Source organism: Oncorhynchus tshawytscha, linkage group LG15 (genome assembly GCF_018296145.1).
Source record: "Oncorhynchus tshawytscha isolate Ot180627B linkage group LG15, Otsh_v2.0, whole genome shotgun sequence".
Taxonomy (NCBI): domain Eukaryota; kingdom Metazoa; phylum Chordata; class Actinopteri; order Salmoniformes; family Salmonidae; genus Oncorhynchus; species Oncorhynchus tshawytscha.
Genome location: NC_056443.1, coordinates 18,188,261 through 18,208,929, shown reverse-complemented (window position 1 = coordinate 18,208,929; position 20,669 = coordinate 18,188,261). Strand labels below are relative to the sequence as shown.

Genomic DNA, 20,669 nt, shown 5'->3' with positions numbered 1-20,669 from the left:
AAATATTTTTAATGACCCGGTATAGGCCCACACCGTTCTGTTGTTGGGGAACACCCACACCATTCCAACACAGACAAGCTGCTTTTTAACATACTTAATTAAACATTTTTGGATGAAAATATTCAAAGAAATCTATTTCATAGAAATCTGGAAACACTGCAGTTTCTTCAAAGGTCGACATTGGGAAAAAAAATGCGAAATGAATGGCTTTAAACTGTATAACTGATCAATGCACCTTCATAGGTCATTTAATGCTTAACCCCAAAAATGGATGAATATGATATTTGTTACTGATCTCTACAGCTTCCATCCAAAAACAAATCCTGTGAAATGACGTCAACACATACTGGAGGGGTTACTGCCTTCTACAAGTGGCTAGCTTAGCTAACAGACTAGCCAAGGCGGTCCAGGCGCATGACCAGAATGACACCTCAACGAACCACCAAAGGCACACCACATTTCTATTTGAAAATGGAGAAAGAGAAGGAGTTGGACCGTTTTTGTTCCAAAAGTTGACCGTTAAAGCACATTTCCTGCAATTTTGCCATTGTGTTCATATGCTATCTGCGGGGCCCCCAAGTGATGTAACGCTAGCTACGTATACTAAACAAGAGAGCTACCCAAGCAATTCCACCGTTAGGAAGCCGGAATAGCTAGCAATTGCTAGCTCAACTCTGAGAGTTAGCCAACCTGGCTAGCATGCTATGCAGCGCTTGGTAGCTAGCATGGTCTTAAAAGTCTACGTAGGACCGGATCACTGAGGTGGGACCCGGACCCTTCTGGGAAGAGGCAAGCACAGGCGTTGGGGGGATACCCACAGAACCTGGTCGGGCTCTCTCTTTGAGTAGCCTCCCATAACCAGCGACAGAGAGCACAGGAGCCGGGAGACATTCAACCCAACCAAAGTCCAAACGCATCTCCGCGTCCCACAACTCAAACTCGCTGAGGTACGGGCAACCGGGAGAGGAAGTTACTATCGGTAACACCAAGCTCCCTAGATAATGCTACCCTATAATCAATAGAACCTGCGCCACGGACTAGTAGGGGAACCGTGCCCACACTCTCCTAGCCTCGCACATTAACCGATATGAGCGAGGGCAGCCTGATCATGCACCGAGCCGAGACATACTGGACAAGAAATGTTAGCATCTTTTAATTAATTGGGACATGGTCGCGAACCCCAACCAGACTTGTTAGCCTTTGTCATTTCGGGCGAGTTAGACAATCTTACTTCTTGCTATAGCCAGGACAATTAATCCGAAGAATAACTAATTGTTTGTGATTAAGACAGGTATGAGAACCATACAAACATTAGCACACAACGTCCAGGGGGTGAGCACGCTCTACCACTAAGGGACAGTTTAGTTGGTTCAAAATCCAAAAGGCACTGAGCTAACTTTGTTGCAGGTGCATGCATGTTATGTTGTAAATGAAAACGTGAGTTAATGCCACCACTTCAGATTACTCTGACGTTTTTTCTTGCACTATTACCCAATGATTTATGAAAAATGACTTGATAGGTCGACGTCCTCATTGTGGTTTTATAGACGTGTTTAATACGTTTTATGTACACACTTTATTAGTATACTTATGAATTGCACATGGTTATATTTGGTAACACTTGCTTATTTTCCCTCGACTCCAATCCCTTTCGTCGCATTGGTCGGATGTGGGTGGGAGCAATGTCTACGTACGGGTGCATATTATAAACACTCACAAAAGCTCTTGTCGAAGTTCTTGAGGCCGATACATGAAGCTTAATAAAGAGCAGTGATACTATCAAGAGCAGTGTGCGGGTTTTCTTCTTTTTTCACAGTTTAGTTGGTGCAACGTAAGACAGTCTCGTGTTCCAATTGTTTGTTTTAGTAGAGTGAATCCTTCTTGTTCATGTGTGCAGCAGTGAGTGCATACTTGCATGTGGCTGTGTACACATTGCTGACAGCACCCGTATACAATTACTGAACAGCAGCAGTAGGAAATAAGAGCCGTGGTCAGTTCCCCCAATGATTGAAATGCATCCTATTGAAGATAACCTTTTGGATAGCCTTGCTGTCCATCTCATTCACACTGAAATGCATCCTCAACTCCGCAATACTCTCAGTACAACAAGGGCCTGTTCATCATGGTGCAAACGCTGCAGAATATCCAGATAGAAATGTATTGTATAGAACAGGGGCCATATCCACAAAGCCTCAGTGTAGAAAATTGCCCAGCTAGCACATAACGTTCTAAAAACCATATGTTTCTTAGTGCTTGGTGAGATTGTGGTTGTCCTATGGTTATTCTTCATGCAACCTTCCCACTACTTTCTGGGAATGGAGCAGGATAGTTGCTTGGCTTTGGAACATTCTCAGCACATTTAAGGAACTTGACAGAAACTATATTTTCTTGTATTTAATTAGTTCAACAGAATGTTACCAAAAGTTCAAAAATGGTTACATTTCATTAACATTTTGGTAATGTTCTAGGAACATTCTCTAGGTGGTTTGACATTGGGAATATTCTCAAATAGTTCTGTTGGAAGGTGAACCTTCACCCCATTCTGCGGTCCTGAGAGCTCTGGAGCAGGTTTTCATCAAGGATCTCTCTGTATTTTGCTCCGTTCATCTTTGCCTCGATCCTGACGAGTATCCCAGTCCCTGGCGCTGGAAGACGTCCCCACAGCATGATGCTGCCACCACCATGCTTAACCTTAGGGATGGTGCCAGGTTTCCTCCAGACGTGACGCTTGTCATTCAGGCCAATGAGTTCAATCTGGGTTTCATCAGACCAGAGAATCTTGTTTCCCATGGTCTGAGAGTATTTTGGTGCCTTTGGGCAAGCTCTAAGCGGGCTATCATTTGCCTTTTACTGAGGAGTGGACACACCTACTAATTCAAGGGATTTTCTTTATTTTTACGATGTTCTACATTGTAAGACATCAAAACTATGAAGTAACACATATGGAATCATGTAGTAACCGAAAAAGTGTTAAACAAGTCAAAATATATTTCAATTTTGAGATTCTTCAAAGTAGCCACCCTTTGCTTTGATGGCAGCTTTGCACACTCATGGCATTCTCTCAACCAGCTTCACTTGGAATGCTTTTCCAACAGTCTTGAAGGAGTTCCCACATATGCTGAGCACCTGTTGGCTGCTTTTTCTTCAATTGGGTTGAGGTTGGGTGATTGTGGAGGCCAGGTCATCTGATGCATCACTCTCCTTCTTGGTCAAATAGCCCTTACACAGCCTGGAGGTGTGTTGGGTCATTGTCCTGTTGAAAAACAAATGATAGTTCCACTAAGCACAAACCAGATGGGATGGCGTATCGCTGCAGAATGCTGTGGTAGCCATGCTGGTTAAGTGTGCCTTGAATTCTAAATAAATCACAGACAGTGTCACCAGCAAAGCACCCCCACACCATCACACCTCCTCCATGCTTCACAGTAGGAACAACACATGCAGAGATCATCCATTCATCAACTCTGCGTCTCACAGACATGTTAGTTGGAACAAAAAATCTCAAATTTGGACACATCAGACCAAAGGACAGATTTCCACCGGTCTAATATCCATTGCTCGTGTTTATTGGCAGAAGCAAATCTCTTCTTCTTATTGGTGTCCTTCAACCATGAAGGCCTGATTCACGCAGTCTCCTTTGAACAGTTGATGTTGAGATGTGTCTGTTACTTGAACTCTGTGAAGCATTTATTTGGGCTGCAATTTCTGAGGTTGGTAACTCTAATGAACTTATCCTCTGCAGCAGAGGTAACGCTGGGTCTTCCTTTCATCTCTCATGAGAGCCAGTTTCATCATAGCGCTTGATGGTTTTTCTGACTGCACTTGAAGAAACTCAAAGTTCTTGACATTGTCCTGATTGATTGACCTTCATGTCTTAAAGTAATGATGGACTGTCATTTCTCTTTGCTTATTTGAGCAGTTTTTTTTCCATAATACAGACTTGGTATTTTACCAATACCTAATATAGGGCTATATTCTGTATACCACCCCTACCATGTCACAATACATCTGATTGGCTCGAATGCATTAAGAAGGAAAGAAATTCCACAAATTAATGTTTAACAAGGCACACCTGTTAATTGAAATGCATTCCAGGTTATTACCTCATGAAACTGGTTGCGAGAATGCCCAGCGTGTGCGGAGCTATTATCAAGTAAAAGGGTGGCTACTTTGAAGAATCTCAAATATTGTCAAGGATTTCCTCCTCTTCTTCCGAAGAGGAGAGGCGAAACGGATCAGAAGACCAATATGCGGCGTGGTAAGTGTCCATGGTTCTTTTAATATGTAAATGTACACATGAACACTACAAAACAATAAACATGGAACGTGTGAAACCCTAAACAGTCCTATCTGGTGCAAAGACAGAGACAGGAACAATCACCCACAAACACACAGTGACACCCAGGCTACCTAAGTATGATTCTCAATCAGAAACAACTAATGACACCTGCCTCTGATTGAGAACCATACTAGGCCGAAACATAGAAAACCCCAAATCATAGAAAATCAAACATAGACTGCCCACCCAACTCACGCCCTGACCATACTAACTAAATACAAAACACAGGAAATAAAGGTCAGAACGTGACAAATATAAAATATATTTTTATTTGTAATTTTTTTGGGGGGTTAATACATGGTTCCATATGTGTTATTTCATATTTTGATGCCTCCAATAGTATTCTACAATGTGGAAAATAGTAAAAATAAAGAAAAACCCTGGAATGAGTAGGTGTGTCCAAACTTTTGACTAGTACTGTATGTAAATAAGGTATGTCTGTTTTTTAATTTTTTATATATTGGTAAACATATCTAAAAACCTGTTTTCGCTTCATCATTATGGGGTATTGTGTGTAGATTGCTGAGGAAATGTTTTTATATAATTAATTTTAAAATAAGGCTGTAACGTAACAAAATGTGGGAAAAGTCAAGGGGTCTGAATACTCACTGTATATGAGTCTCACTGTCTTGTCTGTCATGTATGCCTAAAATTATAGGGAATGCTATCTTCTGGTCTGGTCATTATATTTCTATCTGCAACATTCTGAATGTTTCACCCCAGGCCCTGGCTTGGAAGGTTCAAGGGTGCAACATTACAGGCTGTTCAGATAGAGCAGCAGACTCAAACACATTTCTATGTGTTACATTTCTATATGCAATCTCTATATTTTTCTATGTGCAGTCAGACGTTTCACTCCAGGCCCTATATGGCCAGCCACCGAGCCACAGAGAGAAGACACCCTTCACTTGAAGTGATAACTGTCTGCTCTATTCATTAGATTTCTATCTGTATTCTTCTGCAACGTTCTGAACATTTCAATTCCCCAATTACACCCCAGGCTCTGCTGAGACCTCTGTCGGAGAAAGTCTTCAAGTGTTAGAAGTCAGAACTGTTTGCTCTATTCATTATATTTATCTGTGCAGTGCTCTGAATGTTTCCCCCCAGGCCCTGCACAGCCTGCACAGCTTGCCATGGCACGGAGACACACTTCACTAGAAGTGATAACGGCCTGCTGTAGCCTTCCCCTCCATTATCACATTCCATTGCTTCCCGTTGAACTCTTCAGCGTCGAATTAGCGCCAAGTCCACTCTTTACTGCTACTGCTTGAACTGGAGGTTGTATCCTAAATATGCACCCTATTCCCTATGTAGTGGACTACCTTTAACCAGGGCCATAGGGCACATGTAGAAGTAGTGAACTTGTAAAAAGTAGTTAGACAAAGTTCTCTTGGATGTTCAGCATTTGAAGTGAGTGACAGAGACCTTTTGACTTCAAATCAAATATAATTTTATTGGTCACATACAGTTGAAGTCGGAAGTTTACACCTTAGCCAAATACATTTAAACTCAGTTTTTCACAATTCCTGACATTTAATCAGATTAAAAATTCCCTGTTTTAGGTCAGTTAGGATCACCACCTTATTTTAAGAATGTGAAATGTCAGAATAATTGTAAAGAGAATGATTTATTTCAGCTTTTATTTCTTTCATCACATTCCCAGTGGGTCAGAAGTTTACATACACTCAATTAGTATTTGGTAGCATTGCCTTTAAATTGTTTAACTTGGTTCAAATATTTCGGGTAGCCTTCCACAACCTTCCCACAATAAGTTGGATGAATTTTGGCCCATTCCTCCTGACAGAGCTGGTGTAACTGAGTCAGGTTTGTAAGGTTTGTAGGCCTCCTTGCTCGCACATGCTTTTTCATTTCTGATCACAAATGTTCTATTGAACTGAGGTAAGGGCTTTGATTGCCACTCCAATACCTTGAATTTGTTGTTCTTAAGCCATTTTGCCACAACTTTGGAAGTATGCTTGGGGTCATTTGCGACCAAGCTTTAACTTCCTGACTGATGTCTTAAGATGTTGCTTCAATATATCCACGTAATTTTCCTCCCTCATGATGCCATATTTTGTGAACCAGCCCATCCTGCAGCAAAGCACCCCCACAACATGATGCTGCCCCCCCCGTGCTTCATGGTTGGGATGGTGTTCTTCGGTTTGCAAGCCTCCCCCTTTCCCTTCAAACATAACAATGGTCATTATGGCCAAACAGTTCTATTTTTGTTTCATCAGACCAGAGGATATTTCTCCAAAAAGTACAATCTTTGTACCCATGTGCAGTTGCAAACCGTAGTCTGGCTTTTTTATGCCGGTTTTGGAGCAGTGGCTTCTTCCTTGCTGAGTAGCCTTTAAGGTTATGTCGATATAGGACTCGTTTTACTGTGGATATAGATACTTTTGTACCTGTTTCCTCCAGCATTTTCACAAGGTCCTTTGCTGTTCTGGGATTGATTTGCACTTTTCACACCAACGTACATTAATCTTTAGGAGACAGAGCGCGTCTCCTTCCTGAGAGGTATGACGGCTGCGTGATCCCATGGTGTTTATACTTGCATACTGTTGTTTGTATAGATGGACGTGGTACCTTCAGGCATTTGGAAATTGCTCCCAAGGATGAACCAGACTTGTGGAGGTCTACAATTGTTTTTCTGAGGTCTTGGCTGATTTCTTTTGATTTTCCCATGATGTCAAGCAAAGAGGAACTGTGTTTGAAGGTAGGCCTTGAAATACATCCACAGCTACACCTCCAATTGACTCAAACGATGTCAGTTAGCCTTTGATATCATTTTCTGGAATTTTACAAGCTGTTTAAAGGCACAGTCAACTTAGTGTATGTAAACTTCTGACCCACTGGAATTGTGGAACTGTGAATTATAAGTGAAATAATCTGTCTGAAAAATAACTTGTGTCATGCACAAAGTAGATGTCCTGACCGACTTTCCAAAACTATAGATGGTTAACAAGAAATTTGTGGAGTGGTTGAAAAAGGAGTTTTAATGGCTCCAACCTAAGTGTATGTTAACTTCTGACTTCAACTGTACAGTCGTGGACAAAAGTTTCGAGAATGACTCAAATATTAATTTTCACAGTCTGCTGCCTCAGTTTGTATGATTGCAATTTGCATATACTCCAGAATGTTACTAAGAGTGATCAGATGAATTGCAATTAATTGCAAAGTCCCTCTTTTCCATGCAAATTAACTGAATCCCCCAAAAACATTTCCACTGCATTTCAGCCCTGCCACAAAAGGATCAGCTGACATCATGTCAGTGATTCTCTCGTTAACACAGGTGTGAGTGTTGACGAGGACGAGGCTGGAGATCATTCTGTCATGCTGATTGAGTTCGAATAATAGATTGGAAGCTTCGAAAGAAGGGTGGTGCTTGTAATCATTGTTCTTCCTCTGTCAATCATGGTTACCTGCAAGGAAACACGTGCCATCATCATTGCTTTGCACAAAAAGGGCTTCGCAGGCAAGGATATTGCTGCCGGTAAGATTGCACCTAAATCAACCATTTCTCGGATCATCAAGAACTCCAAGGAGAGCGGTTGTGTTGTGAAGAAGGCTTCAGGGCACCGAAGAAAGTCCAGCAAGCTTCAGGACCGTCTCCTAAAGTTGATTCAGCTGCGGGACTGGGGCACCACCAGTACAGAGCTTGCTCAGGAATGGCAGCAGGCAGGTGTGAGTGCATCTGCACGCACAGTGAGGCGAAGACTTTTGGAGGATGGCCTGGTGTCAAGAAGGGCAGCAAAGAAGCCACTCCTCTCCAGGAAAAACATCAGGGAGAGACTGATTTTATGCAAAAGGAACAGGGATTGGACTGCTGAGGACTGGGGTAAAGTCATTTTGTCTGATGAATTCCCTTTTCGATTGTTTGAGGCATCCGGAAAAAAGCTTGTCCGGAGAAGACAAGGTGAGCCCTACTATCAGTCCTGTGTCATGCCAACAGTAAAGCATCCTGAGACCATTCACGTGTGGGGTTGCTTCTCAGCCAAGGGAGTGGGCTCATTCACAATTTTGCCTAAGAACACAGCCATGAATAAAGAATGGTACCAACACATCCTCCGAGAGCAACTTCTCCCAACCATCCAGGAACAGTTTGGTAACGAACAATGCCTATTTTCAGGATAACGTGGCACCTTGCCATAAGGCAAAAGTGATAAGGGGCTCGGGAACAAAACATCAATATTTTGGGTCCATGGCCAGGAAACTCCCCAGACCTTAATCCCATTGAGAACTTGTGGTCAATCCTCAAGAGTCGGGTGGACAAACAAAATCCCACAAATTCTGACAAACTCCAAGCATTGATTATGCAAGAATGGCCTGCCATCAGTCAGGATGTGGCCCAGAAGTTAATTGATAGCATGCCAGGGTGGATTGCAGAGGTCTTGAAAAAGAAGGGTCAACACTGCAAATATTAACTCTTTGCATCAACTTTATGTACTTGTCAACAAAATCCTTTGACACTTATGAAATGCTTGTAATTATACTTCAGTATTCCATAGTAACACCTGACAAAAAATATCTAAAGACACTGAAGCAGCAAACTTTGTGGAAATTAATATTTGTGTCATTCTCAAAACTTTTGGCCACGACTGTACATACATGGTAAGCAGATGTTATTACGAGTGTAGCGAAATGCTTATGCTCGTAGATCCGACGGTGCAGCAGTATCTAACAGGTAATACCTAACAATTCACAACAAAACCTAATACACACAATCCTGTAAAGGAATGGGATGAGAGTACATAAGTATAAAATATATGAATGAGCAGTGACAGAGCGGCTAAGATGCAATAGACAGTACGGAATAGATAGTGAAGGAGACAGTATACAGTATATACATATGAGATGAGTAATGCGAGATATGCAAACATTCTTAAAGTGACATTATTAAAGTCACTAGTGTTCCATTTATTAAAGTGACCAATGATATCAAGCCTGTAGGTAGGCAGCCGCCTCTCTGTGCTGTTTAACAATCTGTTGGCCTTGAGATAGAAGGTGTTTTTCAATCTCTCTTTCCCAGGTCTGATGCACCTTGTACTGACCTCGCCTTCTGGATGGAAGCGGAGTGAACAGGTAGTGGCTCGGGTGGTTAGTGTCCTTGATGATCTTTTTTGCCTTCCTGTGACATCGGGTGTTGTAGGAGTCCTGGAGGGCAGGTAGTTTGCCCCCGGTGAAGCGTTGTGCAGACTGCACTACCCTCTGGAGAGCTCTGCGGTTGTGGGCGGTGCAGTTTCCGTACCAGGCGGTGATACAGCCCGACAGGATGCTCTCAATTATACACCTGTAAAAGTTAGTGATGGTTTTCGGTGACAAGCCACATTTCTTCAGCCTCCTGGGGTTGAAGAGGCGCTGTTGCGCCTTCTTCACCCCACTGTCTGTGTGCGTGGACCAATTTCAGTTTGTGGGTGATATGTACACCGAGGAACTTTCCACCTTCTCCACTGCTGTCCCGTCGATGTGGATAGGGGGGTGCTCCCTTTGCTGTTTCCTGAAGTCCACAATCATCTCTTTTGTCTTGCTGACATTGAGTGAGCTTATTTTCCTGACACCACACTCCGAGGGCCCTCAGGGAAAAAAAGACCAGTTTATCTTATATAAGGCTGAACGGACTGAATGTAATGGTCATTCTGCATTTGAGTACTGTAATTATAATACTGTACATTAGGTCCAATTTATTATTTACCTTTACACATGATATTTCTTGGTCTTAGACTGAATGGACTGAAGGACTGAATGGAGCCTAATGCTCTTTGTGTTTTCAGTAATAGATAGCTACAATACAAATGCATATTATGTGCATGTGAACCCTTTGAGTAAGACTAAAGGGATCTGGACGTTGCCTAATGTTCATCATACATTTATACTGAACAAAAGTTAATGTAAGTGTTAGTCTCATGATTCATGAATTGAAGTAAAAGATCCCAGAAATGTTCCAAACAAACAACAGCTTATTTCTCTCAGATTTTGTGCACACATTCGTTTTTATCCCTGTTAGCAAGCATATCTCCTTTGTCAAGAAAATCCATTCACCTGACAGGTGTGGCAAATCAAGAAGCTGATTAATTAAACAGCATGATCATTACACAGGCACAGATGTCTCAAGTTTTGAGGGAGCATGCACTTGGCCTGCTGATGACAGGAATGTCCACCAGAGCCGTTGTCAGATAATTGAATGTATATTTCTCCATAAGCCGCCTCCAACGTCGTTTTAGAGAATTTGGCAGTAGTCCAACTGTCCTCACAACCGCAGCCACCCAAGACAGCTGATGAAATAGAGGAGTATTTCTGTCTGTAATAAAGCCCTTTTGTTGGGAAAAAGTCATTCTGGTTGGCTGGGTCTGGCTCCCCAGTGGGTGGGCCTGGCTCCCAAGTGGGTGGTGCTATGACGTCCTAGGCCCACCCATGGCTGTGTCCCTGCCATGTGAAATCCATAGATTAGGGCCTAATTTATTTATTTCAATTGACTGATTTTCTTATGTGAACTGTACCTCAGTAAAATCGTAGAAATTGTTGTATGTTACATTTATATTTTTGTTCAGGGTAGTAATAGATACTAGAGGTCGACCGATTAATCGGAATGGCCGATTAATTAGGGCCGATTTCAGGTTTTCATAACAATCGGAAATCGGTATATTTGGACACCGATTTTGCAGATTTTTAAAATGTAAAGGGAACACTAAAATAACACATCCTAGAACTGAATTAATGAAATATTCTTATTAAATACGATTTCCTTTACATAGTTGAATGTGCTGACAACAAAATCACACAAAAATTATCAATGGAAATCAAATTTATCAACCCATGGAGGTTTGGATTTGGAGTCACACTCAAAATTAAAGTGGAAAACCACGCTACAGGCTGATCCAACTTTGATGTAATGTCCTTAAAACAAGTAAAAATGAGGCTCAGTAGTGTGTGTGGCCTCCACGTGCCTGTATGACCTCCCTACAACGACTGGGCATGCTTCTGATGAGGTGGCGGATGGTCTCCTGAGAGATCTCCTCCCAGACCTGGACTAAAGCATCCGCCAACTCAGTCAGTCTGTGGTGCAACGTGGCGTTGGTGGTTGGAGCGAGACATGATGTCCCAGATGTGCTCAATTGGATTCAGGTCTGGGGAACGGGCAAGCCAGTCCATAGCATCAATGCCTTCCTCTTGCAGGAACTGCTGACACACTCCAGCCACATGAGGTCTAGCATTGTCTTGCATTAGGAAGAACCCAGGGCCAACCGCACCAGCATATGGTCTCACAAGGGGTCTGAGGATCTCATCTCGGTACCTAATGGCAGTCAGGCTACCTCTGGCGAGCGCATGAAGGGCTGTGCGGCCCCCCAAAGAAATGCCACCCCACACCATGACTGACCCACCGCCAAACCGGTCATGCTGGACGATGTTGCAGGCAGCAGAACGTTCTCCACGGCGTCTCCAGACTCTGTCACGTCTGTCACATGTGCTCAGTGTGAACCTGCTTTCATCTGTGAAGAGCACAGGGCGCCAGTGGCGAATTTGCCAATCTTGGTGTTCTCTGGCAAATGCCAAACGTCCTGCACGGTGTTGGGCTGTCTCCTGGTAGTGCCTCCATGCGCTGGACACTACGCTGACAGACACAGCAAACCTTCTTGCCTCAGCTCGCATTGATGTGCCATCCTGGATGAGCTGCACTACCTGAGCCACTTGTGTGGGTTGTAGACCCCGTCTCATGCTACCACTAGAGTGAAAGCACCGCCAGCATTCAAAAGTGACCAAAACATCAGCCAGGAAGCATAGGAACTGAGAAGTGGTCTGTGGTCACCACCTGCAGAACTACTCCTTTATTGGGGGTGTCTTGCTAATTGCCTATAATTTCCACCTGTTGTCTATTCCATTTGCACAACAGCATGTGAAATGAATTGTCAATCAGTGTTGCTTCCTAAGTGGACAGTTTGATTTCACAGAAGTGGATTGACTTGGAGTTACATTGTGTTGTTTAAGTGTTCCCTTTACTTTTTTGAGCAGTGTATATATATATATATATATATATATATATATATATATATATATATATATATATATATATATTATACCTTTATTTAATCTTTATTTAACTAGGCAAGTCAGTTAAGAACACATTCTTATTTTCAATGACGGCCTAGGAACGGTGGGTTAACTTTCCTCGTTCAGGGGCAGAACGACAGATTTTCACCTTGTCAGCTCGGGGGATCCAATCTTGCAACCTTACAGTTAACTCGTCCTTGTGCACTCCACAAGGAGACTGCCTGTTACGCAAATGCAGTAAGCCAAGGTAAGTTGCTAGCTAGCATTAAACTTATCTTATAAAAACAATCAATCAATCATAATCACTAGTTAACTACGCATGGTTGATGATATTACTAGATATTATCTATTGTGTCCTGCGTTGCATATAATCTGACTGAGCATACAAGCATACAAGTATCTTAAGTATCTGACTGAGCGGTGGTAGGCAGAAGCAGGCGCATAAACATTCATTCAAACAGCACTTTCGTGCATTTTGCCAGTAGCTCTTCGTTGTGCGTCAAGCATTGCACTGTTTATGACTTCAAGCCTATCAACTCCCGAGATGGGACTGGATGTAACCGAAGTGAAATGGTTAGCTAGTTAGCGCCCGCTAATAGCGTTTCAAACATAACTTGCTCTGAGCCTTGAAGTGGTTGTTTCCCTTGCTCTGCATGGGTAACGCTGCTTCGAGGGTGGCTGTTGTCGATGTGTTCCTGGTTCGAGCCCAGTTAGGGGCGAGGAGAGGGACGGAAGCTATACTGTTACACTGGCAATACTAAAGTGCCTATAAGAACATCCAATGGTCAAAGGTTAATAAAATACAAATGGTATAGAGGGAAATAGTCCTATAATTCCTATAATAACTACAACCTAAAACTTCTTACCTGGGAATATTGAAGACTCATGTTAAAAGGAACCACCAGCTTTCATATGTTCTCATGTTCTGAGCAAGGAACTTAAACGTTAGCTTTCTTACATGGCACATTTTGCACTTTTACTTTCTTCTCCAACACTTTGTTTTTGCATTATTTAAACCAAATTGAACATATTTCATTATTTATTTGAGGCTAAATAGATTTTTTAAATGTATTATATTAAGTTAAAATAAGTGTTCATTCAGTATTGTTGTAATTGTTATTATTACAAATAAATGGTAAAAAAATAGGCCGATTAATCGGTATCAGCTTTTTTTCCGGGGTCCTCCAATAATCTGTATTGGTTTCGGCGCTGAAAAATCATAATCGGTCGACCTCTAATAGACACTGTACTGTACATAAGGTCCTTAACATTATTATGTGATGTAGTATTTATTATATGTCGATATTAAAGGGATAGTTCACCCAAATTACAAAATTGCACATAGCAGCCAGGTTATCAAACCCAAAGCATTGATTGCTGATACTGTCTCTCCTTGTCCTAAGACTGCTTATAGAGTAAGGAAATCAAGATGTAATTTTGGTGAACGATCCCTTTAAATTTGTCAAAAATAATCTAGTTTTCTCTTTTTTATTGGTTGCCACAGATTAATCTCTACACTGCAGTGATGATACATTTTTAGGTTATCCTTTGATTTATTTATATTTTTTATTTATATTTTATTTTAATATAGGTGATCTCATCCCATTGAGATTAAAAAAGGAACATTTATTTTTTCAAAGGGACACCTGTCCAAACAAGATTTCCCCATGCCCAGCAATCAAACCCTACAGTTTGGGGTATTATAATTAATCCTTTATTTTATGGTGGTCCCATTGAGATTTCAAAATCTATAACAAGGGATATCACCCGAAAACATTGCCCCAGCAATCCGACATTACAGTATTTGGGTATTATTACACTAGTATTATTATCACTGGTATTCTGATTCAGTATTAGGTGGTGGTAGTGTTGATCCTATTGCCTCTAGGTAAGTTCAGCTGGGTTCAGTCACACGCTCTGCCCGGTCTCTGCTCTGGAGGATCCTTCATGATCATTTACGATAAAACAATGACACTTAAGGTTAATTTAAGAACCCATACTTTTCCATCAGTTCGTTTTTGAACCTTTGTAGACTTAAGGGTTGCTTTGAAGAACCCTTTTCAAAAGAGCGGTGCGTTTTGGAACCAGCAGTGTGCTCGTGAGTAAAGGGCGCTCGTGCGTATAATTCGAATTGAGGCGGTTGGTCAGAAGATGCACTGGAAGCGGGAAGCGGGTGGATGGTTGTAGACCCCCGACAGGTGAGAGACAACTGCAAAGGATCGATGAGAAAGGTGAGTAAATGTTAGCTATTCGATAGCAAAGATAAGTGATATCAAAAAACAAAAAAACAGTACATCACGTAATGTAGTCTTTGTTTTTCATCAGCTAGCCTGTAATGTTAGCTGCTAATTGTTGGTACATTTTAGCTAACGTTAGCTTGCTAGTTAAAGTTACTGTAACGTTAGCTAACTTTAGCTAGCTAGATTCAATATTACAAAATGTTCATCCTCATTTAAACCCATAATACACTCTCACCACTCCTTCCATCCTCCTCCCTTAAGACTTTCACACACACAGAGAGAGAGAGAGAGAGAGAGAGAGAGAGAGAGAGAGCGAAAGGGAGATAACCCAATCTAGGTTATATTAAAGGTGAAATGTGCAGAAATTGTTCCGCCATTCCCTGATTAAAAAAATTCTAATAGTTTGCCTAATTTCAGTTTGTGTCAAAACAAGCATTCATTGTGTAAAGAATGATTGTACCATCTAAACCTCTGTTAAATATATTTTCTATAACCCAAAATATTGTATGTTCAGCAGTTTGAAGCTGATGTACTAAACTGAAAGAAAAAAACATGTACATGTTACATTTGATATCAACTACTCATGTTGATTGTGTCTAATTTATCTCTTTCAGGGTGGTGTGTCGGGATGGACTGCTCTGATGGAGAAACTCAACCTCCACAAACGGGAGTAAGACAGACACACACACAGATGACCCAATCTAGGTTATGTTAGACTTGCAACCCAGCATACTTGGTTGTAAACTTGACAAAACGATTTCAACCCATAAAAGATTATCTTACCATCTCTTTCCATCCTCCAGTCAATCAATTAGATTAGTGAGATGCATTTGATATCGAATACTCATGTTGTTTATGTTGTGATTGTGTCTAATGTATTTGCAGTGTGATTATTGTGTGTTCTGTTCCTCCTGTCTCTGTCCTCCATACTCTCTCTCTCCATACTCTTGTCATAGTCACTGCAGCTGATAAGCATAGCACGTACTTAACTTTACTGTATGATACCCAACGCCATTATTCAATTTAATTTGCATTACAAACCAAATTGCTCATTTAAATGTTGTCTTGTATGTTTCTATTTTGCTGTAGGTACCCCACTACCCGGCAATACATGTGTGCACAGCTCTCATTCAAAAGTACTCCTTGTTGAGAGACCAGACAGGGAAGGGATATGTAAGAATTCTTGAATTTTCCTACTCACATTGATTCACACACTAATAACCTTTTTACACCATTGTGCCTACCGAGACCATAATGTGCTGGCTTAGATGTTTACTTCTCACATTGGTTATTCCATCACATTCGCAGCAGCATAAAAATACCATCTACTGTTATGTAATTAACTACTATGTCTGCTCCTCTGACCTCACTTCCAATAATCCGTCATGACATTTCTCATGTACCCTTTACAGTATGCAGCCATTCTAATTCCATTCATTCGAATCCAGCCTTTTTATTATACACCCTTAAATTGAAGGTCTCGAGGCCACTGCAGCCATTTTGCTACCTCCTCAAAGAAGATCCAAGTGGGCTGTACGTCACAGACAGTGTATGTGTTTCTCAGCGGACAAATAGATAAATGAAAAGTTAGTAATAATACTGTGTAAGGGGTGCTCAGTTGTTAACATACTGTTTGAAATATGACTTGAGAAACCATATTTTAAAATGTGTATTTTTTATTTATTTTTTACTTACAGTGTGTAAATTTCCCCATTACCTAGAACAATTAGAGCCAAGTCCAACTGTTCCTGGATGGAGAGGAGCTACATGCCAGAGGACATCTCCATGGAATTGAGATTGGCAATGGGAGTCCATTTTGTTTTTAACATTGAGCATGCAGCATCAGTGAAAAACACTATGCTGAGCTTTCAGAAACCTGTTCTGGGAATTTATGAGTGGGGTAAATTACCAACAAATGTTGAATGGCAAACTTTTTTCAGAGTTCCTCTGTCCAGTGTCTGTGTTATTTTGCCCATCTTCATCTTTTCTTTTTATAGGCCAGTCTGAGATATGGCTTTTTCTTTGCAACTCTGCACAGAAGGCCAGCATCCCGGAGTCGGCCTTTTCATTGTTGACGTTGAGACTGGAGTTTTGCGGGTACTATTTAATGAAGCTGCCAGTTGAGGACTTGTGGGGCGGGGCGTCTGTTTCTCAAACGAGATACTCTAATGTACTTGTCCTCTTGCTCAGTTGTGCACCGGGGCCTCCCACTCTTTCGATTCTGGTTAGAGCCAGTTTGCGCTGTCCTGTGAAGGGAGTAGTACACAGCATTGTACGAGATCTTCAGTTTCTTAGCAATTTCTCGCATGGAAAAGCCTTCATTTCTCAGAACAAGAATAGACTGATGAGTTTCGGAAGAAAGGTCTTTGTTTCTGGCCATTTTGAGCCTGTAATCGAACCCACAAATGCTGATGCTCCAGATACTCAACTAGTTTAAAGAAGGCCAGTTTTATTGCTTCTTTAATCAGAAGAACTGTTTTCAGCTGTGCTAACATAATTGCAAAAGGGTTTTCTGATGATCAATTAGCCTTTTAAAATTATAAACTTGGATTAGCTAACACAACGTGTCATTGGAACACAGGAGTGATGGTTGCTGATAATGGGCCTCTACGCCTATGTAGATATTCCATTACAAATCAGCCATTTCCAGCTACAATAGTCATTTACAACATTAACAATATCTACACTGTATTTCTGATCTATTTGATGTTATTTTAATGGACAAAAAATTTGCTTTTCTTTCAAAAACAAGGAAATATCTAAGTAACCCCAAACTTTTGAACGGTAGTGTATATACTGTATGTATGTTTTTATGTTTAGATTCATAATATAATTTAAAAGTATGCATGAAGGGATCTGTAATAGAATAAATGTGGCAAAATGTCTACATTACGAATGTAGACATTAATAAAGGCATTTCTAATAATGTGTGACACATGGTGCCAGGTTTCCTCCAGACGTGACGCTTGGCCTTCAGGCCAAAGAGTTCAATATTGGTTTCATCAGACTAGAGAATCTTGTTTCTCATGGTTTGAGAGTCTTTAGGTGCCTTTTGGCAAACTCAAAGCGGGTTGTCATGTGCCTTTTACTGAGGAGTGGCTTCCGTCTGGCCACTCTAACATAAAGGCCAGATTGGTGGAGTGCTGCAGAGATGGTTGTCCTATCTCCACAGATCAACTATAGAGCTCAGGTTCTTGGTCACCTCCCTGACCAAGGCCCTTCTTCCCTGATTTCTCAGTTTGGCCAGGCAGCCAGTTCTAGGAAGAGTCTTGGTGGTTCCAAACATCTTCCATTTTAGAATGATGGAGGCCACTGTGTTCTTGGGGACATTCAATTCTACAGAAATTGTTTGGTACCCTTCCCCAGATCTGTGCCACGACACAATCCTGTTTTGTTGCTCTATGGATAATTCCTTCAACCTCATGGCTTGGTTTTTGCTCTGACCATGCACTGTCAACTATGGGACCTTATATAGACAGGTGTGTGCCTTTCCAAATCATGTCCAATCAATTGAATTTACCACAGGTGGACTCCAATCGAGTTGTAGAAACATCTCAAGTGTGATCAATGGAAACAGGATGGACCTGAGCTCAATTTCGAGTCTCATAGCAAAGGGTCTGAATACTTAAGTAAATAAGGTATTTCTGTTTTTTATTTGTAATAAATTTGCGAAAATTTCAAAAAAACTGTTTTTGCTTTTTCATTATGAGGTATTGTGTGTAGATTGCTGAAGATTTCATTAAAAAACATTTTTAGAATAAGGCTGTCAAGTAACAAAATGTGGATAAAGTCAAGGGGGCTGAATACTTTCCGAAGGTGCTGTACAAAGCAGTTAAGAGCGTTGGGCCAGTAACCAAAGGGTCGCTGATTTGAATCCCCGAGCCGGCAAGGTGGAAAAATCTGCCATTCTATGCTTGAGCAAGGCAGTTAACCCCCAACAACGGCTTCCCCGGCGCCGAATAAGGCAGCTCCCCGCACCTCTCTGATTCAGAGGGGTTGAGTTAAATGTGGAAGACACATTTCGGTTGAATGCATTCAGTTGTGCAACTGACTTGGTATCCCCTTTCCCTTCTCTTTAATTCAGCTCCGCCCTGGTGTTTCTGTAGTGCACTTGGAATAGAGTTTTCAAAAACACTGGATTGATGCAAATAATCATGATTCAGAAAGTATTCACACCCCTTGACATTTTCCGAATTTTGTTGTGTTACAGCCTGAATTTAAGATGGATTACATTTAGATTGTTGGCCACCCCATAATATGAAAGTAGAATGATGTTTTTCTGAACATTTTTACAAATTAATTGAAAAAGAAAAGCTGAAATATTTTGAGTCAATAAGTTTTCAACCCCTTTGTTATGGCAAGCCAAAATAATTTCAGGAGTAATAATGTGCTTAACAAGTCACATAATAAGTTGCATGGATTCACTCTGTAATTATAGTGTTTTACATAATTTTTAATGACTACCTCATCTCTGTACCCAACATCTACAATTATTTGTAAGATCCCTCAGTCGAGCACTGAATTCCAAACACAGATTCAACCACAAAGACCAGAGAGGTTTTCCAATGCCTCGCAAAGAAGGGAACCTATTGGTAGATGGGTAAAAAAATTAAAAAGCAGACATTGAATATCCCTTTGAGCATGGTGAAGATATTAATTACACTTTGGGTGGTGTATCAATACACCAAGTCACTAAAACAATACAGGCGTTCTTCCTAACTCAGTTGCCGGAGAGGAAGGACACCGCTCAGGGATTTCACCATGAGGCCAAAACAGTTACAGAGTTGAATGGCTGTGATAGGAGAAAACTGAGGATGAATCAACAACATTGTAGTTACTCCACAATAATAACATAATTGACAAAGTGAAAAGAAGGAAGCATGTACAGAATAAACATTTTCCAAAACATGCACCCTGTTTAGCAACAAGGTAATAAAGTAATACTGCCAAAAATGTGGAAAAGCAATTCACTTTTTGTCCTGAATGCAAAGTGTTATGTTTAGAGATGAATTTACCCTGGACAAAAACTGGACAAAAACATATAACACCAGGCCAAATCTACACCTGAGTTGCTTTACCAAGAAAACAGTGAATGTTCCCGAGTGGCTGAGTTACAGTTTGGACTTAAATCTACTTGAATATCTATGTCAAGACCTGAAAATGGTTGTCTAGCAATGATGAACGACCAATTTCGAAAAGAATAAATCCAGGTGTTGAATGCTCTTAGAGCCTTACCCAGAAATACTCACAGCCATCCACAACAACAAAAAAACATTTCACTGGCCCTAGCTGCCCATTGACGGGATGGTCATCCGGGTTTCCAAAACATCCCCTGTATGTCGGACCCTGACAGAGGGGCATTCCCTTGCTGTTGTTGCTTCTTCAGAAAGTTTGGGTCAATTGCACATTACTGTTTTGAATAAATCATGATGATAAAAAAACGTGACCATGTACATTTCTTTCACTGGAACCCTGGCAACCAATTAAAAATGTGTGTTGCACTGTCAAGTCAAACGGTCGCAAATGTGACTTTTTTGGTCGCAGCATTCGTGTTTGTGTGTGCTGTGTCTGTGTATGTTTGTGTGTGACTCCCCCGCCTCTCATACCCCCCCTGCACATAAACATTTACGCTCACAAAGCCAACCCCTTTCTCTCCGTCCAAACCTGTTTTATCCCAGAGCCCTGAAGGAGCCGCTAGCCAGGAGGGGAAAGGCGCAATAATAAAAGGGAATGCAGCTTGACAAAACAGCACTGTGAGGGCGTCACGTAGCAACCTACGGTAGCCTAAAATCGTAAAGCAAAACCTCCGGGATTTTATACAGAAGACAATAATACTCGTTAATCTATAGCGATGGCTTGATTTGATCGGTGGGTTTTCGGTAAAGGCACGGCCAGGGCTCGTGCCTTCGAGATGCACGGTGGCTCCTGCTGCCGCCAATCGCTGCAACACACCACGGAAACCGCAACCGGCCCGGGTCTATCATGGCTTTCAAACGGAGAGCGAGGTAAGAACACCGATTTTGTGTTCAGTCGAGACCGGG

The 20,669-nt window shown here is 41.5% G+C and overlaps 1 protein-coding gene across 2 annotated transcripts in view; it reads left to right on the top strand.

Moving 5' to 3' along the window:
- Positions 1-20,669, top strand: part of gal3st4 (galactose-3-O-sulfotransferase 4) — a 51,569-nt gene that overhangs the window by 14,082 nt on the left and 16,818 nt on the right. The window contains exon 1 of one of the 2 annotated variants that reach the window (XM_024373352.2): positions 20,299-20,633. The exons of the other annotated variant lie outside the window; for it this stretch is intronic. Within the exon in view, the coding sequence (XP_024229120.1) occupies positions 20,611-20,633 (23 nt within the window). The 5' untranslated portion in view covers positions 20,299-20,610. Of the gene's footprint in view, positions 1-20,298; positions 20,634-20,669 lie in introns of those variants that run through there. 2 annotated transcript variants of the gene reach the window in all.